At 47.8% G+C, this 23,914-nt stretch overlaps 9 protein-coding genes across 9 annotated transcripts; 2 read left to right on the top strand and 7 right to left on the bottom strand.

The window, feature by feature from the left end:
• Nucleotides 1-69: 69 nt before the first annotated feature.
• On the bottom strand, nucleotides 70-842 carry TERG_08415 (uncharacterized protein; the record flags this gene model as incomplete). The annotated part of the gene is made up of 3 exons (XM_003231068.1): nucleotides 70-460; nucleotides 527-667; nucleotides 829-842. 3 exons carry the CDS (start codon nucleotides 840-842, stop codon nucleotides 70-72), a joined length of 546 nt encoding a protein of 181 aa, XP_003231116.1.
• Nucleotides 843-1,158: 316 nt separating this feature from the next.
• On the bottom strand, nucleotides 1,159-2,734 carry TERG_08414 (GTP-binding protein YchF; the record flags this gene model as incomplete). The annotated part of the gene is made up of 4 exons (XM_047748946.1): nucleotides 1,159-1,328; nucleotides 1,391-1,772; nucleotides 1,999-2,556; nucleotides 2,660-2,734. 4 exons carry the CDS (start codon nucleotides 2,732-2,734, stop codon nucleotides 1,159-1,161), a joined length of 1,185 nt encoding a protein of 394 aa, XP_047604938.1.
• Nucleotides 2,735-2,967: 233 nt separating this feature from the next.
• On the bottom strand, nucleotides 2,968-6,346 carry TERG_08413 (protein HIR1; the record flags this gene model as incomplete). The annotated part of the gene is made up of 3 exons (XM_003231066.2): nucleotides 2,968-3,363; nucleotides 3,419-6,148; nucleotides 6,214-6,346. The coding sequence occupies 3 exons, from the start codon at nucleotides 6,344-6,346 to the stop codon at nucleotides 3,266-3,268; spliced, it is 2,961 nt and encodes a 986-aa protein (XP_003231114.2). The 3' UTR covers nucleotides 2,968-3,265.
• Nucleotides 6,347-6,578: 232 nt separating this feature from the next.
• On the bottom strand, nucleotides 6,579-9,022 carry TERG_08412 (uncharacterized protein). The gene is made up of 2 exons (XM_003231065.2): nucleotides 7,943-9,022; nucleotides 6,579-7,865 (listed from the first exon to the last, which is right to left on the bottom strand). The coding sequence occupies exons 1-2, from the start codon at nucleotides 8,786-8,788 to the stop codon at nucleotides 7,455-7,457; spliced, it is 1,257 nt and encodes a 418-aa protein (XP_003231113.2). The 5' UTR covers nucleotides 8,789-9,022; the 3' UTR covers nucleotides 6,579-7,454.
• Nucleotides 9,023-10,275: 1,253 nt separating this feature from the next.
• TERG_12684 (uncharacterized protein) lies at nucleotides 10,276-10,548 on the top strand (the record flags this gene model as incomplete). Its single annotated transcript, XM_047751610.1, has 1 exon — nucleotides 10,276-10,548. The coding sequence occupies one exon, from the start codon at nucleotides 10,276-10,278 to the stop codon at nucleotides 10,546-10,548; it is 273 nt and encodes a 90-aa protein (XP_047607536.1).
• On the bottom strand, nucleotides 10,325-12,735 carry TERG_08410 (uncharacterized protein; the record flags this gene model as incomplete). The annotated part of the gene is made up of 3 exons (XM_003231064.2): nucleotides 10,325-11,769; nucleotides 11,835-12,153; nucleotides 12,236-12,735. 3 exons carry the CDS (start codon nucleotides 12,733-12,735, stop codon nucleotides 11,419-11,421), a joined length of 1,170 nt encoding a protein of 389 aa, XP_003231112.1. The 3' UTR covers nucleotides 10,325-11,418.
• A 424-nt stretch (nucleotides 12,736-13,159) lies between these two features.
• Nucleotides 13,160-13,489, bottom strand: TERG_12683 (uncharacterized protein; the record flags this gene model as incomplete). Its single annotated transcript, XM_047751609.1, has 1 exon — nucleotides 13,160-13,489. The coding sequence occupies one exon, from the start codon at nucleotides 13,487-13,489 to the stop codon at nucleotides 13,160-13,162; it is 330 nt and encodes a 109-aa protein (XP_047607535.1).
• A 15-nt stretch (nucleotides 13,490-13,504) lies between these two features.
• On the bottom strand, nucleotides 13,505-14,085 carry TERG_08409 (uncharacterized protein; the record flags this gene model as incomplete). The annotated part of the gene is made up of 2 exons (XM_003231063.2): nucleotides 13,505-13,879; nucleotides 14,050-14,085. 2 exons carry the CDS (start codon nucleotides 14,083-14,085, stop codon nucleotides 13,505-13,507), a joined length of 411 nt encoding a protein of 136 aa, XP_003231111.2.
• A 1,487-nt stretch (nucleotides 14,086-15,572) lies between these two features.
• Nucleotides 15,573-23,645, top strand: TERG_08406 (uncharacterized protein). The gene has a single exon (XM_003231060.2). It carries the CDS (start codon nucleotides 18,644-18,646, stop codon nucleotides 22,073-22,075), a length of 3,432 nt encoding a protein of 1,143 aa, XP_003231108.1. The 5' UTR covers nucleotides 15,573-18,643; the 3' UTR covers nucleotides 22,076-23,645.
• The last annotated feature ends 269 nt before the right edge of the window (nucleotides 23,646-23,914 follow it).

Below are 23,914 nucleotides of genomic sequence, written 5' to 3'. Positions count from 1 at the left end.
AAACATTTAACAATAAAGGGGAAGAAGAGTCACATATCCAACCACCTTCCGGCTGTAGAATCACAAATATTAATCAAAGTTTAGCTTCCAAAGCCCGTCGCCCAAATAATGACCTTCATCCATGACAACGCCTTTCCCCTTCTTCTTAATATCCTCGGTTCCCACCTTCAGCTCACCAACCATGCATATTTCTTCCTTTCCTTCCGCCCTGATTGCTACTATTGTGCCGGCTTCTAGTGCATGCTCCGCGTCAGGCAGACTACCGCCGGCAGATGTGAGACCAGGGGCCATCAATGTAGCTCCTGATAGGACGAATCTGATTGCCCCTCTGTCAATTCCAACCGTAGGCATGGCGTTGGGGAAAGCATGGAGAACTCGTAGATGGGGAATTAGAGGACTGTCCATGGACTGGAAGAAAATGGGTTTGGAGTCTGCGATATATAGGGTTACTCGGTCCGGTCTGTAGGAGCCAAGACGATCAGTCATTGTGTGTGTGTATAGATGTGGTAGGAGATATATAGCGTACAGCTTCATGGCTTCTAAAGAAGCCTTCTTTGGTAGAACTTCATCGATATATGGCTCGAAACCTGGATGAGTCTCGAGGAATTTCGCCCGTAAAGACCTTTGCACTGAAGACTTGACTTTTGACCGTGCTCCCGCAGTTATACTAAGTCAGTCGTTTTGTTAGTTATTCAATAGCTTCAAATTGATATAGGATATAAAATTGACCCCGCGCATCTTCAACGCCGCGGGGTAGCTATAGTTGATGGTGGTGGTGGAGGACACTCTTTCTTCATCAGTAGTCCGAATTTGTATAAGGCTACATACTCTTTTTTAAACATGGTTATTGTGTGCAGGAGAATTTGATATGTATCAAATATATGTGAGAATTATAATGAAAGCTTTGGCTGTTGTGAAGATGCTTGCTGATAGACTGGGTCACATGATGCAACCTCGCGATGTTAGTGCTTACGCCGTTGTTACTCGATAGAATCCTGCAAAAGATAGAATTTACATATTAAACAAGCTAAGAGGCTCACAATATTATTATTTTGGCACATTGATTCCCTCGACTAGTATTTTTTATTAATATTACAGTCTGCAGCACTTAGATTTTTAAGGCTGGGGAACGCTAAGTACGCAATTCATATGGCACAACTATGCCTTGGCCGCACCGGCTTTGATCAGGACGATATCTCCATCCTCGATAACATAATCTTTGCCCTTAGTGAGGACCTTACCAGCTGCTCTTACGGCAGCTTCATCACCGCATTCTTTTAGTACATCAAAGTTAAAAACAAGACACTGGATAAAGGTCTTTTCAAAATCTATGATGAAAAGTTGTTAGATATCGGTCAAGTCAAGGGAGAGAAGTATCGTATTAACATACCTGTGTGAATAACACCAGCGGCCTGTGGAGCCTTGGTGCCCTTACGGATAGTCCACTGACGAACTTCATCCGCACCAGTAGTGAAAAAGCTGCCCAGGTTAAGACTCTGGCGCATGGTGACAATAATTTTTGGCAAAGCAGACTTGGTGCCTAGCTTCTCACATTCTTCAGCAGCTGCAGCATCATCTCCGAGCTGCGCTAGACGCTCCTCGAAAGAGACTGAGAGAGGAATAATGGGGTCACCAGGGGAGTTAGTTTTAATCCATTCGGCAACCTTGGGGATATATTTATTCTTCTGGCGGATATAATCCTTTTCGCTAAGGTTGACTAGGTAAACCACAGGTTTGGCAGTCAACAAAAAGAGGGGATTAATCACATCGACCTACAAGTCAACTAGTTAGACCTTGCAATAACATATTATAGGATAGCAATGCAGCAAATTCAGTGAATAGGTATCAACAATCAGCTTTGGATTTTATCTCACGAGGGCCTTTTGGCCTTTCGACGAGCTGGGTTAAATGTCGAGCGTTATAGCTCTTATTCATCAGAGGATGATACCATATTCATGTGCAGGTGGGTGGCAAGGGACAAGGGGAGAAAATTCTTACCTCCTTGGGGCCCCAGTCACCTTTTCTAATATCATTACCTTCCTTGAGGAAAGCAAGGACTCTGGCGACAATCTCTTCTTCTTCTTTGAGTTTCTTCATCTCAAGGGACTGACCGCCTCGTCTGGTCTGCTTGGACAAACCTTCAAGCGCCTTCTCCACGAACTCAATATCTTTGATACGAAGCTCCTCGCTGATGATGTTTAGATCACGAACAGGGTCGACATCACCCTCCACGTGCACGATCTCAGCATCATCAAAGCAACGTACAACCTGGAAGATGGCATCTACAGCACGGATATGAGACAAAAACGCATTTCCAAGACCAGCTCCTGTGGATGCTCCTTTGGTAAGACCAGCAATATCATATACTGTCAAGTTAGCCGGAACCTCTGACTTGGGCTTGTAGTGCTTGCACAGCCAGTCATAACGTTCATCCGGTACAATAACTCGAGCCTGCTCAGGATCAATTGTGGCATAGGGGAAATTGGCAGGGTTTCCCAGTGTAGATTTGGTGATGGCTTGGAAAAGAGTAGATTTTCCAACATTGGCCAGACCAACCTATGCGTCAATAGACTCGTTAGCCACCCGAAACAGCCAAATCAGAACAGGAGAAGCGAAATTGAGAACGACAGAACAGACCATAAGAAGGGTTCGCACATACTATACCGCTCTTCAGACTGTTGCCCGGCCGTCCGAGGAGGACCTTCTCCCGCTTGACAGGCTTCTTGGGCGCCATTTTCTTCTTCCTGCTTGCGAAGCCTCGGGAGCTCACTAGCGAGGGAGAAGTTCTGAAGAGAAGAAGAGTGAAGGGGCCAAAAGCAGGACCAGCTGCGAGTTGTGTCAAGGGGCGAGTGGGGGAGGAAGAGAAGAGCACCAGGGAGCGGGAGGGGGAGAAGAGAGGCTGCATAAATTTTGATGATGTTTTTATATTTGTCACTTTTTCCGCTGGTTTTGCTCTCTCTTTCTGTTTGGCCGGAAAAAAAGTTCACGTTTTGCCCTAGAGAAGGAAAATGGTTATTCCGACGGAGGTCACGGGTCGGCTTAGTAAGAACCTTAAGATAACAACCATATCCAGATTACAAGCACCTTTTAATGCGGGTATAAAAAAAACAAGAGCAAAGAATAATGATAAAGAACAAGAAGAGGACAAGTGCCAATCTAAGACGATAGAGTACAGATTGTTAAAATAAGAGAGCTATCCGCCGTCCCAGTTGAATGTAGCCCCAACCCTGAACTCCAAGCGGTAGACATGAAATAAAAGAAACACTCAAACATCCATGGTATCGTTGTCATCCTGACTCTCGTCGAGTATACCCAGAAGCTGAGCATACGGCACAGTCACCCGCTGCAGATCGCGATGTTTGCCTGTATGACATGTTAGTATCTGTAAAAAGAGTACTAAATTCGTTGAGTAACATACCAAATGCTAGAATCACGTCCTTGAGGAGGGTTCGACGAGGCCATCCACACAATGTTTCGGACTCGTTCACCCAGGACCGTTGCTCTGGCTGTCCTGGCTGACGGCTCTGCTTCGCCTTCTCATCCTCAATTACCTGGTCTTCGAAAACACCACCGAGGATATCTTCTAATAGCTCTTCAGCCTTGAGTTTAGCTCCCTCTGCACCCAGTCGTTTGGCGTACATAGAGAGGTACATGCGGAATTCCTCTTTAGCGGCAAGAGACAGGGTAGCGGCAACTCGGTTCTCCAGGTGAGCTATAGAGGCAGATGCTTCGAAGCCCTCGAATCCTTCGCGAGATAAAAGCACTTTGATGAGGCGTTGTAGGAAGTGTCCACGTCCTCGGGCGAGGACTTCCTGGGTGGTGTTTCGTTCTAGGAACGGGACTATGCCAGCAGATACTGGGGCTACGGACTCTCCTTCTGCCTGACCGCGGACCTGGACGTTGCCTACCGGTGCCTCAGTGGAGTTCCAGTACTGACTTGCCACAGCCCACCATGGCTCGGATAGTCGTTGCCAGGTATACAGTGATGGAGAGTAGCTGTATCCGTCTCCTGTCGACAAACCAACGATTATTCGACCTTCAGAACTGATTCTTGATGCGACTATGGATGGAACGGCGGTTGCATGACTTGTCATGGTATGTAGAGCTGCGTCCAGTACTGGCTGGAGTGAAACGGGAGGATGGGGTGATGAAAGAGTGCCGACATTCCATACATAGCACATCCCTACAGCAGTGACGCAGAGTACCCATGACTCCATACACTCTAGCACCACCGCCTGTGATTCAAGCACCAAGGCATTGACGAGACGCCTGCCGGCTGGCGTCCATATATATATGGAACCATCTTCAGACGCTGCTGCCCAGAGCTTCTTGTTTCCAGTAACAAGTATCACAGCCTTGGGAAGATAATCCTGCCACAATGGCTGATCACCGCGATTAAGACTGATTCGTACCGGCTCCTTATCAACCGCGCGCCCAGTCAAACTTGCCTGAGATGGATTTCGCGCTTCAAATACAATATCCACTCTGGCCTTTGCGTTGTCTGATACATCCTTCGGGTTCCCAAGGGTGTCTATACCTTGCAGGATATGACTTCGTATCTTTGGAACTGCGAGGCGTAGTTGACTGATGGCCATGCAAGGGTTGACCACCGCGGGTCTGATGAAACTGGGTGTTTCTTGTGGTCCACTGGGAGTTGGAACTGCAGGGACAAGTCCATCCGGAGTGTTTGAGAGAATAGGTATTACGCCATTATCTCTTGCAGTTGCTACTCTTTTCTCGGCTGAGTTTTCTTCGTCATCTTCTAGTTGAGAAAACTTTCGCCTATTTCCAAATAGCAATGCTGCCAACCCTCCCTTCGGTAGACCATCGAACGGCTTGGACAAGTCAAGTACTGACTGTGGTCCCTCTGATGTCCCCTGGGTGTTCATTGACGCGGCAACTAGCTTTGTCTGGGGAAGAGAAGATTGAGACCCCACTGCTCCAGAAACCAATAGTGGTGCAATTCGCTTCTTCCCATCTTTAGTATATGTTGGTCTTTGTTTCAACCTGTCCAACTTCACAGCATATGGGTCCTGCTTTGCTTGGGCTGGCTCCGTTCCATTGGTAGTCCCAGTTTTGTTCGACTTATCAGCCTGGGCATTTTTCGGCGCAGAGGTTACGGCTACGGCAGCATCCGCATCTCCGCTAACCGTGCTGTCAGTATCAGCTTGGCCATCCCCCATTAACGCGCCCATTCTGCCTTTTACTCCACGCAGTTCCCCAGCTTTGCTTTTCTCTTCAAGGAGTAAGCCGTCAGTGGACTCGACCATCCCCGCACCTCTCCGATTCGTTCCAAATTTTGACAATGACTTTTCATTTTCCTCAATGGGCATTGGGTGGCCTAGATCTGCGGTCTCAAATCGGACAGCAATGATAGCTCCATCAAGGGCGGTGGCAAACAAATTATTTCCATCAGGACTCCATGCCAAATCGGATATTGCCTTGACTGATATATCCTGCGCTACTACGATGGGCCGTGGGTTGCTGGTGATCCATATGCTTAACGATTTATCTCCTCCAGCACATGCAATAACGGTGACCGCGTTGTGGACTGGATTTCCGTGGCTATCCAACATAGGTTTTTGAATCGGCTGGGGTGAGTAGAGCCGGGGTGCGAAGGCGCAGACTTCAACTGGAGCTTCATGGCCGATCAAGTTAATATCACTTTCCCATGAACCTCGGTTTATGATTGCTACAGCGTTGACTGGGCCATTGACGGCGTTTGCAGCAGCTATATGGTTGCCATCGGGAGACCAGGAGCATCTTCGGAAATATGTGGTGAGAGGGGAATTCACAAACGGACTTTTAACTGTCCTTTCATGCACAAAATTATGCGTCTGGTCGTGGGCAGTGGAGTTGGGCAAGGGGGAATTGAAGCGGAATATCCGAACGGTACGGTCATCACTGGCTGTAGCAAAGTATTTATTTGCGGGGTCAAAGGTGATTCCTTTGACGTGGCTCTGATGGTTGAGGAGCGTCTTTAGTTTCTCAAAAGTATGGCCTGACCATACTACGACTTTAGAATCCAGTCCTACTGAGACTAGAATAGAAGAGTCATAGGACCACCCTAAGTCTTGAATATCATTATCATGGCCGATTAAGCGGCGAATAGTACGCCAGTTTTCCACAGGAGCGGGTTCATTAGATCCTATACCAGGGCAAACAAATTAGTCTTAGGATTATGGGGGTTTAAAAAAACGGGTTTGTCCGTACCGAAAGTCGCATGGGCGGTGGCATTCACTTCTTGAGTGTACACGCAAACAATCTTATCGTCCGCCCCAGAGGCTAAGTATTTCCCATTCGGCGAGAAGCGAACCGTATGAATTGTTCCGGAATGATTGCTCATAGAAGCCAGCTGCTTGGGCTTGTCATCATATGCCGGATCGCCCGCATTGTATATTGCCTCTGTAGACCATATTCGAACGTATCCATCTATTCATCGCGCGCACGCCCAGTTAGCTAAGCCTTGCATAAAAACGGGAGCAAAACCCCACGAATTTTCAAAAAATATCAAATGTCCAAGGTGGGAGGGGACCAGTGGCCCATGCAGTGGTGGTAATCGTGGACGATGTAGTGGCAGCTCACCTCCGGCGGCAGTAACCAGTCTCTTCCCGTCCGGTGAAACGTCACAGCTGTATACTTCGAAATCTTTCCGTTCACCTATTTAAGAGTATCTCCAGCAAGCGCGGAGAGAAACAGTCAGTAAAAGTTCGATTTATGATAATGCCGAGTTTTGATAAGGATGAAGACGAGTCCAGACCTCCATGCGTGAGCCAAACAGGCTTTATGATACGCATTTCAATTATTGACCGTGTATTAGACCTTGTATTGATCCCGATAGATTCAGGCCTCGCGAACCCGTGCGCAAGAGCAGATACGGATTGCTGTTTGGAGGGTGTTTGAGCGTTTGGGTTTTAGGTCAACTTGTTATCGCGTGAGAAGCGCGAGCATAGCTCCAAGCTGGAGAAGCTTCACCGGGGTAGTTAAGCGAACGGGACAGTGGCGCATTACCTGCGCGAGGCAAAGCAGGTAACAAATAAGGCGAGCCAGCTTCTGAAAGACGAGCCCGGGGGATTGTCGGATGGATGAAGGAATGTACGTAGTCGAGTTGCAGTTGGTTATCACAATCGATATCTAATAATTATTATTCTTCCTGGGAGTTTCGACGTTGGCTTGCTTCATGTGACGAGGCGGCTTAGGTCAGCAGGCAGCGAGTGAGCGAGCATATGTACTTAGTTTACTGTTCAGGGGTAACGGAGGAGAAGATAACAAGAGAGATGGTTATGTGCATTTATTCGTAGAATCTATCTAGTTGCCATGATATTAAACATTATAAAATCGAGCAAAGGTGGTATCAATACTGAAGAAGCGAAATCAAACTTGGCAAGAAGTAAATACCCGTCTTTACAGCTTCTCATGGAGAAGGCAAAGATGAAGTAGAAGAGAAGAGGAATTCATGAAACAGGCTTCAGGCTGGAAGACTGTATTATAGCAGATGATCCGGCTACCTTAGCCTCCTTGGCCTTCATCTCTTCGATCTCGGACTCTTCGGCTTCGGATCTCTCATCCTTTGCGATGTTGTGCACGACAAAGCGGTAGGCAATGCGCACAAGCAAAAAGAGCCAGAAGAGGTTGAGGGCCTGGAGGGAAACCAGCAGGAACAGAAAGAAGAGCTTGGTGTAGAGACATTTGAACTGGCCTGCTTCCCAGTCGAGCTCGGTGGGGCCAACGGTATCAAACTCGTTGAAAAGGGAGAATATTATGCGTAGATTTAGGTAGTTGCGCATGTAGATCCAGGTAGCGATAGTGGCACCGACGAAAGGCCCTACCAGAGGGCTGTCGATGTAGTTGAGTGACTTGGATGACTATACGGGTATCCGTGTTAAAAAGGGGCCGTGTTGTTCATTAAAAAGGAAGTGATATTGGATAAGTTGGGACTTACAGCAAGGAAGAAATCACTGATGTCGTGGGTTATGTAGACCGCAATTCCGACATAAGTGAAATGAAAACGGTAGCTTAGAGAGATAAGGACTAGAGTAACGATGTGATGCGTTACGAGCTCCCTAAAGTCCTTTCGTCTCTTCTCCATCCCGAGCAGCATGACTACCGCCTGCTGCGCCCAGTAGGCCGCCTGGAACAAGTAGTAGAACTTGAAGCCAGCGTCGAGCGTCAGATGAGGAGCAGCCTCATACATTCCACGGGTATTGAAGTACCAGACTGGAGAGGTACTCATCACATAGAGTCCTGCCGGTCCCATTATGCCAAAATAGAGGGCAGTATAGGTCTGTTCCATGAATCGGAGCCTTTTACCCCGCGATTTCAGCCCGCAGAAGATAGCCAAGGGCCGTAGTAGCTCTTGCATGACAAACTCTCGAGCAACAGAGAGGACGATGGTATAAAAGATAACGAATGCGATGTCCCATGGACCCTTTGCATATTGTACAGGTTTCATGGGGTCAGACCGTGGCTGTTTGTATGAGAGGAATATAAAACGATGAAAGAGACTAGATTCCGTGGGATTAACGCCGTACAAGAAAAGAATGGCGAGCAGAGGAACGAGCGGGACGGTCCATGTATGCCGGACCACAAGGTGCTTGCAGCGGTGCAGCAAAGAAGGCGTCCTCCTGAGCCTGCATAGCTTCCTCTCCTCGATGGTCTGTAGTATATGGCTGCTAGAAGGGCTGGTGAGCGTCCGGCGTCTGCGAGTGATGCCCTTTCCGTTCGTCACTGAAGATATCCGGTTGGTAGGAATGTGGAAGAGCGTAGTCGACGTAGGAGAAGTCATCATTGCTTCCCACGGCGGTCCTCTTGGGGGGGGCAGGATAACAGCCGCCGCCGATGACGTTGGATCGGAGAATTCCCACCTGGTTCACGGCTGGATGTACGGAGTAACAGGGGGCGCGCAGTCGCGGCTATGCACCTTGGGCGTAGGGGAAGTCTGTCGGGCGTTCGGTGTAAGGGATGCAGCGCACGGAGTGTGTAAAAACGAATGTCAACGCCTGGACGAGACGAGGCAAGGCGGCAAAAAAAGAGCGAGCGGACGGGTCTCGAGGGACGGGGATGAAGAGTTTTACCCTGTTTCGACGGGCAGAAATGAATCTCGCGGAATACAATTCCAAGCGGTCGACGGGAAGTATAGCCTCGTTCAGGGGTAAATAAATAAATAAACCTCCCGCCAGTCAGATAAAAGCGCGGGAGCCCCTTTTTCTTGGTGTCGCTCTCTTTCTAAGGCCCCTGCACTGATGGCTCGGGAGAAAACGAGCAAAACGAGGGGAGATCAGCGCTGACAGACAGGCGGCGACGGCGGCGGCGACGGCGACGGCGACGATGGAATAAACCTCCCTTCTTTCATCCTTTTCTTCTCTTCATCTTCTCTCCTTCTCGTCTGCTTCCATTTTTCTTTTTTTTTTTTCTTTTTTTTTTTTTTGGCGGAGAGTCACGTGGAAGCCATGACTTTCTCGGCTCTTTTTTTTTTATATCAAAAAGAAGCAGAAGCAGAAGAAGACGGCTAGAAGAAAGACAAGATAGAGAAGAAAAGAGAAGATTGAGGAGACGACGGCGATGATGATGTGCAGAGCTGCAATAATGGTGCCTGTCGGGTCGGAGCCTGTCTGTGGAACTCCCTCCAGTCGGCTTCTCCAGGCAGTCGACCGGCACGCTGGCTAGCCACGCCCTACTCCGTACAGCCATCGCATCGGCCGTTCCCCAGCAGGCCGTTGATGAGCCGGCGATCAGGCCAAAGCAGCGTCTTCCGCGATCCAGCAGCTTCCAGCGGCTTCTTAAACGCCCTGCTGCAGCTGCTCAGTCCTCGTGAGGCGCCAGGGTCGACCGCTGGCCGTGGGGCTTGCTGGGCTCCGCGGCGCCTCTCGGCGAAAAGTCGGCATTCACGTTCTCCTTCGGCGGTTTCGACAGCAACTAAAGTACCTAGGCCTAAGAGGAGCCCGTCAGTAAAGTGAGGAGGACAAGGCAGAGTTTTCGCTCTCTTGTTGTTGTATTCGCCTGCTGCTTGCTCTGCTGTAAAAAAAAACACTCGTTTCAAGAGCAACAACTCGCAGATAACACAGCTGACTCTCCTCAGACACTCGCCTATTATGACCAGCGCCCGTTTCCTGGACAGTGATACCTGCGCTTTCCACCATAGACCATAGAGCCCCGATCGTCTCGTTCTCCTCCAGCCTTCACACAGCATCTGATATCGTAGCGAGAGCCCCTGCATCAAAAAAGTAAGTAGTCTGCTCCAGGAGTATGACTCTAAAACTGTCTTATCCATTGGTTATGGCCTACCGGCTTTCGAACCAGATGGCTGGATCCAGAAAAGAGGCAGCCCGCGGCATCAGCTTGACCAACTTCTTCGTCGCCTCCTCCGCCCTGTGCTTCCAGGTGTTCGTCCTATATCCGTGGCACAAACAGCTCGACGAGGCCTTCGAGGACTTGAAAAAGGAACATCTGCGGGTTCTGAACACCGAGGCGTCCCGCATCGATGAGCTGAAGAAGCTCCAGAACCAGCTCGTTGATCTCCAGGAGAAGAGAAAGAAGTGGTGGGCTTGAAATGATACGACGCATGCATAGCCACGGAGCATGGGAGACATACATACACACGCACTGGGCATTTTGATTCTGTCTTTTGGGGGTGCTTCTTACTTATCACCTGGTCTATAGACGGTCTGGGTCGGATAGAGGTCAGCTTTTTAGTTCACATATAGACCCGATGCAAATAGAATCCACGTTCTATCACGTCTAGATGACCTGATCTGCCACCTTGCAAGACCAATGCCTAGGGACCGTGTAGGACAAAAGATGCACAAAGGATGCATCTCCTCTAATACAGCTCTCCGACGGTAAATCTAGACCTCTTGTCTGCTATGTACCAAGTAACTAGTTAGCTCGGCAGACAGAGACCTCGTACGGAGGAATAATAGCCACGCCTGGTTGATATCAGTCGGCTTTCGCGCCAGCGGCAGACAAGCATCCGCCAACCGAAGCTTGTTACACCGAGCTGCCCCCTGGGGTATGTTTGCATCCCGCAGCCCCTGTCGATGACTACCGAGTTAGACTAGCTGGGCAAAAACAAACATCACTTTAACACATACGGGGCAGACCATGCCAGATGTCATCCCTAGCCGCGTTTAAGCCTGGAATAGGTTACCTTTAGGCCATCTAACTAGTTAACTGCGGGAGTCTACTGAGATTTAGCAAAGCTTTGCCAGTCAGTCAACCAATTACCTAGTTAGTTAACAAGTTAGTTAGTTACCTAATTACATAGCTTATGTGCCTCAAAAAACACTTCTTCGTCACATTAAAACTCGATATATCGAAAGAGCCTAGAAGATGCCGACGAAACCCAATCCTGCCACCATCCTGCCGCCGTAACAATGCACACATTGAAACAAAAAAGATGAAAGAGTTAGTAAATCTAGGTCATGTCAGCCTCAGTTCCGACTCTGATGTTGCGTCCGCGGACCGAATGCTTGAAGGTTTCGATACATTGTTGGCTTCATATGTTATGTATTTGGACACCATCACCCCTTTCTTATCCAGGTTTACAAACTCGATACCATTTGGGGTTGCAGACGCGACGGTCGTTGTCGTATGGTAGCTGTTGAGAATTCCGCCGTTGCTATCACTAACATACCCGTTGTCTCCTCGCCGTCCGCGAGACCGGGAGTTGGAATAATCAGAAGGACCGCCTCGTTGGGAGGACCATGTGCCCAGGACTGCGGGGAGGTAGCGGGCGAAGAACGGCTTGAGAGAGGCCAACGAAGCAGCAAGCTAGTTGGATGTTATTGTTAGCCATACAGTCCTCACAATTCTAGCCGAGGGGATTTGCAACATACAACGCCGAGGTACAGCTCGATGGTGCCTGAGATCCAGACGGGGTAGGAATCCCAGGTTTTGTCATACGAGACATTATATGCATGGACATAGTAGGTTTTGACGCTGCCTGCAATACAGACTGCGAAACCAGCGCCGAAAAGGAGGGCTAAGACGATACGCTGTCTGTACGGCAACTTGAGGCCCATGACGGTCGGTATTGGCAAGATAACAACCAAGAGATCCGTGAATATGTTAATGATTGTACCGATCAGGAGATGTGCCGTTTCGTTGATGCATTCCTGGGGGTGGAGACTTAGAGTCCAGTAGGCTGATACTGGGCTAGATCCGACTCAAGTTAGCTGCTGGCTGTTTTTTGTTTCCATTGTATAGATCAAAGAGTGTTGATCAGGGCAAACTATACCGGCAGGTGAAAATGACCACAATGCAAAAGATGACCATTTCAGCCGCAACTATGGCAATGGTAATGAAAACGAGCCACTTCAAGATCTTTGAATTTATTCCCGAAATCATTTTCCGCGTAAAGAAGAGGAGGGATAGCTTCGTGAGAGCGCAGCTGATGCCAAAGAGACACTCCAACGCCATAGTGAGCTTCAGTCCCAGGACAAGCTGGTCGAACGGTACATCGTAGACATGTCGACTCCATCCATACTTGATCGTGCCCAGGACTGTAATTACACCACAGGCAATGGCCGGAATTGCTGCAGCAACTATGAGTATATCATCGGTACCAAAACTCTTTGATATTCGAATACGAGTGAACAAGCGGATGGCAACGACAGCGGCAGTCAACGGGGCGAATATGGCTGTCAATATAATCAACCCAGGCCCTCGAAGTTCTTTTGGATGCTCATAGTTCGGCCGGGGCCAGGACATAATGACTTTCTTTGGAGGGATCTGCATGGTGTCCGATGGCTGCTGGGCATGGACGACAGTACCACGGCCACATAATCGTTCGGTATGGTAGGTGAAGAAGTGAACGCCGACAGCAGTTCATGATCACATCCTGGCCACGGTCAAGTATATGAACGAGGAGAGCAAAACAAAAACAGGGAGGCTCTTTTAACGGTGGAGATCCATACGGTCGATCGGGAAGCGCGTCGTCACTAATAAGGTCCCACCGGCCCTGTCAGTTACCAAGATTTTAAGAACTCTAGTCTCGTGGCCTGATGAGGTTTAACGGAACCGCAGGCGAAAATCTTGAGAACGGACGAGAGGGCCATATGGGGCATCAATTTGTTCCTGGACGATCAGGCGTGATCGGCATTCTTATACATTCAGTCGAGATATTCTTGCCCGGATAGCAATTACCACGACTTTTTTGTTTCTATCTCGCTATTCCGTAGTCAACAAGACAGGGTCTTAGGCAAGGATTCGGTAGACATCGCCATAGTTCGAGGTGGGCTGTAGCCGTGCTAGAGACCCAGACGCCCAGCCATATAGTAATGCTTCGAAACCAGCGACCAAGACGGGTTTGGATCCATCCGGCATATATGAGGAGCCAGCCAAGACAATTCAGACGGAAGGCTGCTCTATATGTGCAAAGTGATATAGGTGGTGTCTTGTACAGAGCTGGAGATTCTCCGTATCTCGGGAATGTAATATAGACGGTATATGAAGTACTAATGCTCAGGATGGTATCATCTGAATCAAGCATAAAGGCTATTTTCCTTTAAATATATAATTGTGGTTGGCAATTCTCAACCGTCGATAACATGGACAGGCCGATAGATCTGCAGTTTGAAGTCATCCATGAGGTAATAATGGAGCCGTCTTTGGCCCATCGACTATCAGTAAGAGCCTTGCCTTGTGGCTGAGATGATTGCAGAACAAATTTTATGATGAGAAGGGATATGTCCAGGCCGCCGATTTGAGATTCAAACGGAGCACCGGCAACAAGGAGGGTGATGATGAGACCAGGAGCAGCTGCAAGCCAAACTGCCCCCGGCTCTCTCGAACACTGAATGGTCATCAGTGTGGAGAAAATTCTAATACAGTCTGCATCTTCTGGGTCGCCAATTCCAGGGTTTGAAGTATTATTTTGATTCTGTAAACGTCCAGACGGGTATCAAATAGATACTTGTTGCTGCCGAGCGTGCAGCCAAACTGTAGGATGATGTCTTTCTCGAAGCAGTCTTTCGCCACAAATATACAGGAAATCGGTCATAATAAGACTTTTGGAGATCGTAACTAGTCTTAGTTAAGTAGTTAACTAACCTCTCGAAGTGATGACAGGGGAACAATGACATGCATTAGCGGTGGCCAAAGCAGCCCGCCCAACCGAGAAGGCCGCGGAATTTCCCATAGAAATTATCGGAATCGCATCTAGACGGTAAGAATCATAGTCGGGGGTCTGGTTGTGTAACCGTTCTTGAGAAGCGGATGTTAATAACATATGGTGATCTGAGTTAGTTTTCCCCATAAATTTGACTGGATTCGGCGACGTCCAGTAAATGGGTCTTCTTCCGTCCGATATGTTGGTCGTTGTTAATATCCAAGAGCTGTACTGTGGAGAGTGGCCTCTAAAGTATCATTGGCGGTGACGAGGATGAAGGGAATGTAGAGTCCCTTAACAGGATTACCCCTGATAATGGATCCTGAAAGGGACATAATAGCCAATACATCCCCCTTTAAGTCTCCAGTTCGTAAAGCAACGATTGTGCTGCGCCTTTGGCAAATCAAATATCTTATTCGGGGTATTCTTGGTTATCGATATCGCTCGGCTCTATCTATCCGAGCACCGTATCCAAATAGCCGGCTCACCATCTGTTATCCCTTCCGGCGTCTCAGGCCATGCTGCCTTGAACGTCAATGTTGGCCCCTTATACAAGTAGACTTTTTCCTATAACTTCGCGTCCCCTTTCACTACCATGATACGGGAGTTCAGCCAAACACACTAGTACCATCAACGTCAGGTTTCCTTTTAGAGATCAGCCTGACAGTTCCTTCGCTTCGCCTTAGTCGACGGCAAGCATTGACTTCGATCTATTCTCGAAGCAGCAGATCACCAATAGCTCTAATTCCCCGTCGACTTTATCCTTAATGTTGCCTAGCTAGCTGAGAAAGCCTTCGGCATAATATACGACAAACATCTGTGGGAGGTAGCCGGTTGATATCATATAAGTATATACCTCCTCGAAGTCGTTGCATCGATACACTAATATAACAGCCGGTGTCGAGGATGCATGGCCTAGTCAAACTAGTTATCCCCGATGACTAACTAGTCAACTACTGTTTCAGCCACATTGGTCTCTGGCGTTGACATCCGGGCCATGAATATTCTTTTGGTCCTAACGATTTGAGATATCTCGCTCTAGGGGTCAATGAGGTCCATCTGATTGTCTACGGACTTCATTGTTGAGATCGTTGATGAAGGTTCAGAATGTCTGCTGATAGTTAACGATCACGTTGCTTATCTCGGAACACATGGATGGGCGGTGAATAAGGAAGGCCTAGTAGAGTGGGTGAATTATCCTGCTTCGCCCTAGCGTTCCCTTGGGAGTACCGGGGGGTGTATTTTGTTTATCTTTCTGTATTTCGCTGCCTGCCCTTTTACTCCTATGCCAAAAGCGCCGAATTATCATCTTTCGAGGCAGCGACCGTAGCTCTGTCACTGCAAAGCTGCTTTACCCCAGGGCTGCTTCACTGCAGATGTTTCACTGCTCGCGATGTCACTCGAATCCGACTTCACTCAACCTCGACGTCTTCGGGGTATATAAACGCTTCAATTTCCTCGACCTCTCCAACCTCTCCATCTTCTTTATTATTTTCTGTCAAAGAATAACTTCGTCCTGACTGCATTTAGCACAACTAATCTTGCTTTACCTTTGGCTTCTACAGAAGAGATGGCCTCGTTTGACCGTTCCCTCGCTGTCCTATGTCTCAACAGGATCAAGTGCGACGTACGAGGCCGTATTTAGGTATTGTTGGACTCCAAGCCATGATTAACAATCCTGGAATCCAACAACAAAGACCAGAAAATAACATCCTGGCTGCAATTGTATTATTCGAAAAGCAAAAGTTATCTCGAGGAGCAGCATAAGCTAACATCATCTGGATGACGCAATAGTTAACTAACTATGCTTACTTAGTTACCAACTTTGGGGCAAGAGTAGAAGTGTTTTAATGACTGTAAGGTCAGTATCTCTTCGACCTCTAGCATCAAACACGGCATAGCCATTAGTTACATACGTTAACTACTGTTTGTCTCTTAGTTAATTGGTATTCTCCGAATTCCGGCCTTCTTATCGAGTTATCAACACTGGTTGCTTTCTACCGAGGCAAATTGGGCGAGCCAAAAGAAGCCCAGATAGCTGTGATCTTCTCAGTATCTTCTCTATCGTGGCGTTTCTGTGGCTCAGGTATACCCGGTGGGCAAGCCAAAAGAAGTTGACGGCAATATCTTGCTCTCTACTTCTACCTATGATTCCCAAACATTGCCACATGTCTAGTCAGTTAGTGACAGGTTCTGTGCTAAGGAACTAACTGGTTCGTCATAGTGAAGATGCCACTGTCACCGATGCCTTCTGCCCAAAAGGGTCAGGGTCAACTACTTCTGCCTATGCTTCGGCGGTCCAGTCATTTAACACCGTGAGTCCACGGCCTCCATTTAACCCTCTTCCTACATGTTTAAACCCAATCAAATAGGATGTAGAAGGACGAATCGCAGAGCTCCAAGCAATGATTGACAGCCCAGAAACAAAGGAAGGCCAGAAAATAAGCCTTTAGGCTGCTATCAATCTATATCATGGAAAGAAGCTCCTTCGCAGCGCCGTCCACATTCAAAAGGGAAAAGTTATCTCCCTTCAGGATTTTGATCCCGCATACCCTTTTTGGGTAGAGGTAATGCTCCCTTCCTGTAGATATCTTATCTCTTCTATGAAACCTGCTTACCCACCTTCTATCTAAGGGGTACGGCCAACAGTTTCCAGCACAGACCCTCATCCCTGCCGTTGAGCTAACTTCATCTTCTTCACTTTTTTAAGGTTCAATTTATCGGGTATGGAAATGATCATTACTACCTGTTGCCGCGTCTGAGACTGTAAATTTGTGTCAAACTTCAGCTCTGCCTACCATTAGTGTGGGATCACTCCTTTTGGTGTAGTGGCAGACTTCGATAGTTTGTCACCAGCCCTCGTCCATTACTAGACAGTGCAGCTGGCTGACCTTTTTGGACTCCCCCCTAGCCTATGGACCGGCAGCTTGCGAGTCGCGTGACATATGATCTTGTCAAAAACTTCAGCTCTGCCTACTATTGATGTGGGCTCACTCCTTTCAGTGTAGCGGCATGGTGAGATTGAGAAACACTGGAGGGGCTGATGAAAGACCACGAATTGCTCTTAATGAGCAAATATCTAAGAAAACAGAGATAATTAAAATGGATACCTGGGTAATTATGTTATCTGGAAATTCTAACCTGGTACTCAACGACACCGGCAGTAGCTTGCTAACAGTCTTTGATACAGACTTAGTCGCGCTGGGCATCCCGAGTATCTACGCAGGTTATGGCCCACAAATCTCGATAAATACTGCAGCTGGAGTAGTTTCAAGACAAAGTATCACCGTTGAAGTGCAGCTTTGCAGCTTCTCGGTGACCCTATGTCTGACTGGTTTTTCGAGAACGGTGTTGTTGCTCTATCAGATTAAGGCATCAACCAATTCTCAGGAAACGGGATGGGGGAACTCTTTTACTTCGCAATAGCCCCTGGTAACACTCATTTATATATCACAAAGAAGAATGGGATTATGCAGCAACTTCCAGTAGTTTAGTTACTTGCAAACATATGGTTTCAATATAATTTATTACCATGATTCTGATATGTTATACATACAGTCACTTTACTTCCGTATTATTGACTAGTAATTGTGCACCGCTGATAAGATATTTCCTTCAGATGCCAGCCATTACACCCCACAACAATTAGAAGTTATATATAGATGTAGATGAGTAGCACCTCTCTAGCTTCTCTAGCCATAATATAGGCGCTCTTATACGTAGCGATGACAAGATTCTTAGGTGACTTGCTACCTAGCGGCCTTTTGCCTGTTGCGGCACACACAGGAATGAGATTGGCTTGCATGAAGTTACACGTTTGGGCATCGCAACCCCATATCTAGAATCTACCTAGGTACCTGGGTAGGCAGCTAGAATTTCGCTTCGAAGCCCTGGATAAACTGAAGAATAGGAGAATTATGCACGAGGTGTGTGTGAGGAGCTTCCCGCTCAGTCAAGTGTTAAACATTAAACGGCCAGGTAAGCCCTGCGTTGACAAGTCTGGTAAGTAGCACAAATGAAGAAATGTCGAGACCTTAGGCCACAGGACCACGAGACGAAAAGGCCTATTGCCCCGTGTTCCCAGAGGAACATGAGCCGAGATAGTGCGAGTCGTGGACAGAAGGGTAATTTTTGACGCCCTTTTGTCCTTTTAATATCTGTCCCAACGCCGCGCTTTACTTTCCCTACTTTTACTTTATACGAAACTTTTTGACTTTTACTCAAATTTTAAGCCGCTAACCTTAACCCTAAATTATATCACGTGAGAACCGTGTTCATCACGTGATTTTTTCTCGGCGATGGACATTTTCTTATGAACTTCCAAGATTGTACCTAGTAATGTAGTCCATGCTTTGCAACGAAATAAATCTGTTGCTACCTTTTTCATTTCCGATACTTGCTCTGTGTGAAGCATACTTGCGCCCGTCTGCCTCTTTGGCCCTTCCCTCAACGATCAAATACAGAATGCTCAGAGCATTATGGCAGTAGTCTACAGCACGCTGCACTAGCCTCTTGACACTGAGGTAATTAGCGAGCATGGAGGACCGCATTCCCGACACCCCTATACGAAATATGGCCGCAGCCCGCAGGGCTTTGAATATTGATCATGAGCCTGTCTCCGATACCCGCGAGACCCTAGAACAGGAAACAGTCGCCACAATTCCTCTCCACGGCGAGCACTCTATCCTTGCACCTACGCAACCAACCCAGCTCTTGACCCAGCCTACCCAAGTAGTTCAGCCTCCAAAACATTCGAAGTCCTCCCCTCAGCGTGATGCCGTAGTTCAAGTGGCCGGCTCATCTCCTCTTGGGCCTTCATTACAGGGTTCCAACAGGAATTTTTCGGCTTCCATTGCACCGCCAGGAACCCATTTCCGACCTCCCGCTTTTTCAACGGGCCCAGTTAGACGGACGCCAGTCATAGATCTTAGCGAAGACGATGGCCCTACATACCGTGGCGGCTCTTCGGATGATGATTTCTCAGCCGTGAGAACTACAGATATAAGGCCGTCTACATTTGCAAAAGCAGCCCCTAGTCCAGAGAAAGATGGATATATCTCATCCCCCGTTTCAACATCGGGAAACTCTTTGGCCAAATTTCGTGAAATTACTGCGGCTGCATTTTATAGCCCAGATGGTACTAAAGGCCAAAAGCGATCCGCAGAGACTGCGAACATAACGAAAACGGGTGCTTCAGAAATGGTGAATAAACGAAATCGAACGACGCCTCCAGCTACAGACGATCATGGCTTTACACTGAACCAAATAGACGACTTTACTCTAAGAACAAAGGTACAGAGGTTACGCTCGGTATACCCCAATAAATCCGTTCGGTTTTGTTTGGATACTCTCATGCAGCATCGGGGAAATTACCAACATGCCCTGGAGTACATTGCGAACTTGGAAGAAAAGAGCTCGATGAACCTAATGTCTGAAGATGAACTGAGTTTAGATTGTAGCATACCACGGGTTTCCGCTGTCAAACAGCAAATCAAATCCAAAGGTCGAATTCAGGACAAATGGACATCCAGCCAACAACTCATCAATTCGCGCCGAGAGTCAGAAGATAAACCACAAGCTCCACGCCGGCGTCTAATACGCGGCTCCAAATCACGCCAGGAATCGCCTGTGGACACCGCTGTATCCGACCAATCGACATCCCGTAAACTCCCTAAAAAGACTGTTGCCCGTGGAAAAGGACGACTAGCTTCACCGAGAATACCCCTTGAGGATGATTACTCTTCGGATTCAGAGGCCGAAAGTCTAAGTCCCGATGATGGATCACAGGAAGCAAAAGTATTGGGGTTTTTCAATATTTGCTCTCCCGAAGATTTATCTGACATCGCGGAAATTACTCTTGACGTTGCAAATGAATTTATTTCACAAAGGCCATTCTCATCTCTGGCTTCTGCCCGATGTGTTTCCATCGAGCAATCTGATACGTCCGAAAAAGCTCCTGGAAACAAGAAGAAAACCTCCAAGAAAGCTTTAGGCGACAAAATAGTTGACAAATGCTTAGATATGTGGACAGGCTATGAGGCAGTTGATGCTCTAGTCGCTGAATGCGAGGCCCTCGGTAAGCCAATAGCAACGGAGATAAAGCGCTGGGGAGTCGACATATTCGGATCAAAACGGGACGGTAACGAACTGGAAATAACGTCTCTTGACAAGCCTTCCTCGGACGGGATCCAGGATTCTGGGATCGGAAGCCCATCTAGCCGTTGTTGTGCAAGTGAGGATGCGGATGACGTTAGAGATAAGTCCCGGGGTAGGAAATTTATATCCCAGCCTTCCATTATGAGTGACACCATAACGATGAAGGATTACCAAGTTGTGGGAATCAACTGGCTCAAATTAATCTACGACCAAGGCCTTAGTTGTATCCTTGCTGATGACATGGGGCTGGGAAAGACATGCCAGGTCATTGCTTTCCTCTCTCACCTCCTTGAAGTTGGAGTTACTGGGCCCCATCTGGTCGTCGTCCCGGCCTCAACACTTGAGAACTGGCTTCGCGAGTTTTCACTCTTCTGTCCAAAACTGAAAACAATGCCATATTATGCAGGGCAAGCGGCTCGAGCAGAAATTCGAACTGAAATAGAAGACAACAGAGAGAATATCAATGTTGTCATTACTACTTATACCATTGCGAAAGCGAAGGTGGATGCAGCCTTTCTTCGATCCATGAACTTCAACGTCTGTGTTTATGATGAAGGCCACATGCTCAAAAGTAGCAAGTCTCAATTATACGAGAAACTTATTCGCATACCAGCGCAATTCCGCCTACTTCTCACGGGCACTCCGCTCCAAAACAATCTCCAGGAACTAGCCTCTCTGCTTGGATTCATTTTACCTTCAGTTTTCAGAGAACGGAAGGATGATCTTGAGTACATATTTAGGGCCAAGGCTAGAACAGTAGACGATACACATTCGGCCTTGCTATCTGCGCAACGGATTGCTCGGGCAAAATCCATGCTGATGCCATTTGTATTGCGACGAAAGAAGCATCAAGTGATTGACCTGCCCGCTAAAACTTCCCGTGTTGAGTACTGCGAAATGAATGAATCTCAAAAGGAGATTTATCATAGCGAGATTGAGTCGGTGAAGCAACATATAGCCGACCGAGCGGCAGGGAAGAAATTGACAAGGAACAAGTCGTCTAATATACTCATGAAACTACGACAGGCAGCAATTCACCCACTCTTCTCCCGTCGGCTATATGACGACAAGACGCTAAGTCGAATATCAAAGGCGTGCTTGAAAGACGAGAAGTGGACGCATTCCGATCCTGATCAAATTTACGTTGAATTACGCGAATACAATGACTTTGAATGCCATACTCTCTGTACAGGTAGCCCCGCCGCACTTGGCAAATTTGCCCTTAAGAATAAGGAATGGATGAATTCTGGAAAAGTTGATAAACTTTGCGAGCTCCTGGATAATTATATCGCAAATGGCGACCGGATTCTAGTTTTCTCCCAGTTTACGATGGTCATGGACATCCTTGAACAGGTTCTCGAGACTCAGAAGATCAAGTTCTTCCGACTCGACGGGAAAACCAGCGTTGAAGACCGCCAATCCATTCTTGATGCCTTTCATGAGCAAGTGGAGGTCCCGGTGTTCATGCTGTCAACAAAGGCCGGTGGTGCAGGGATCAACTTGGCCTGCGCTAACAAAGTGATAATATTCGACTCGAGCTTTAATCCACAGGAAGACATTCAGGCAGAAAACCGTGCGCACCGCGTCGGCCAGACCCGTGAAGTCGAGGTTGTACGCCTTGTGACAAGAGGGACCATTGAGGAACAGATCCATGCCCTCGGACAAACGAAGCTAGCCCTGGACCAGAGAGTAGCAGGGGAAGATGGAGGCGCACAGTTCGGCGGAAAACGGGACGATGAAAGCCTCAAGGCCGTGGAGGAACTGGTCATGTCGACCCTTGAATTAGAGCAAGCGCCAGAAGAAATCTCTTAATATCATCCCATGCATTTTATCTTTTTTAATCTTGCACCATCTTGCACAGCCGGCCATGTCTTTTCTTACTTACTCCCCCCGCTTCTCCACAGGAAGTAGCACATAGAATACTCCATATTGGCTCCGTCTAGAATAGAGACTACGTTCCTCGCTTTCTTTTCCTCCGGATTGAACAATGCTCATGTGAGACGGCTAGCGATACCCCTGGTTAATATCGGTTCTTCTCATCATCTCCATTATCATTGTTGTCTCGGGCAAGCTTCCACCTGGTTCGCTGCGTGGTCATCCAATCAGCAGCCTAACTATCACTGGTATCCGGCTACCTCCCTCCGTTAGAGTTAACTCGAATCCAAAAATGCCACTTAGATGTGTTCCTGACCTTCCTGAACCTTCTAGCTGAAGATAATCAGGGCCTAAAATTCTATGAAAGTAGATAACTGTATACGTTCGACAGTCAATTTCCCATAGTTGGACACTGACCAAGCGTGTTGTCAGGCTGATATCAGAATCTTCCAGAAGACATTCTCACGATGCAGCCAAGCAATGTCTCGCCTCAATGGCGTCGGTTCAATGCACCAAGAATAGATGTAGAGGCCACAGAGAAGCCTCTTAGATGGCCGGTAAGACATTTCAGCCGTGTCAACGATATCAGACCGGAATATTAGTTTGTGAGTAAGTATGGGCTTCCTTCTTAGCTTCTTAGCTCGTTTATTACCCCTGGCTGCAGATTTCTTATATCGCACCTTTTATACGGAGAATACATCTTGTCTAAATGTAAGGGCGGGATGTTTTAACGGAGATCCTCGGGAAAGCCGTTTTGGGACATCTTTGACGTCCTCTCTCAACTTCCACACCAACAATAATATTATCTTGAGCGACGGCAGACAACGCCAACGACAGTGACAGGGAAGGCCATATGCATGCCACAGTTAATCTATCCCCGGTCATATGAGAATCCACTGGCCGATATGCTTATGAACTCCGCTTTCAGGAATAGTTGTTGCCTCCGCTGTTGTTCTACCCCAGAGCCATGCCTGTGGCGGGAACAGCGTTATCTCTCTCGCCCACTTCGCTTCGACCCAAGCAAGGGCCTCAGCCCATGGCATCCGTATAGGATAGTTGTTATGGGAAAAGATCATCCGACTGTAGCCTTTTCGAGTGGATCTGGCAGGTCCAAGAATCCTCCTCGACCATGGGCATGGGATAAGTCAAGCAAGCAAGACCTTCTCCGCCATGACAGCAGCTCACAGATGGGTGATACAAGGCGAAAGGCAATACGGGAAGAGCTCATTATACCTGTTCAAGGATTGAGGGTGACAAGATCTCGATCCTCTCGGCATGTTCTCCAGGAAGAGTTAAGTTAAAAATATCAATGACATCCCCTCCAATAATCAATGTCACTTTTTGACAAGAGATTCCAGCACTCGCCATATCCCTGCATGCTTCTCGTGATGGTCACAGGCCTGCAATAAAACAAAAGTCTGGACCAAGGACGATGAAGAGAGCAAAGGAAATTGCTGTCTTTTTCCTCTCCGCCGGCGTCTCCATACACTTGGAAGACCAAGTCATGCCGCTTCTTACTTCGTCTTGTTTCCGTTGCTAGTATTTCGGGCTCCGGGGATATTTCTTGTTTCTTTGGGGTAAATGGAACCTCCTGGCCTTGGCGGCTGTGGGGAGCAGCGAATTTCATCCCGAGGTCAAAAAACTTAATACGAGATCGAGACAAAATGCCCAGATATCTAGTTAAATACTTCAAGACGACTTGCAGAAGACAACAGTTGTCGAGAGGCAGAGAAAGATTCCAAGGGAAAACACAGATGGAGATACTAGGTTACCCCC

This window comes from Trichophyton rubrum, assembly GCF_000151425.1.
Source record: "Trichophyton rubrum CBS 118892 genomic scaffold supercont2.14, whole genome shotgun sequence".
Lineage (NCBI taxonomy): Eukaryota > Fungi > Ascomycota > Eurotiomycetes > Onygenales > Arthrodermataceae > Trichophyton > Trichophyton rubrum.
The sequence above is the reverse complement of the archived record's forward strand: the minus strand, read 5'-3'. Positions and strand labels throughout refer to the sequence as shown.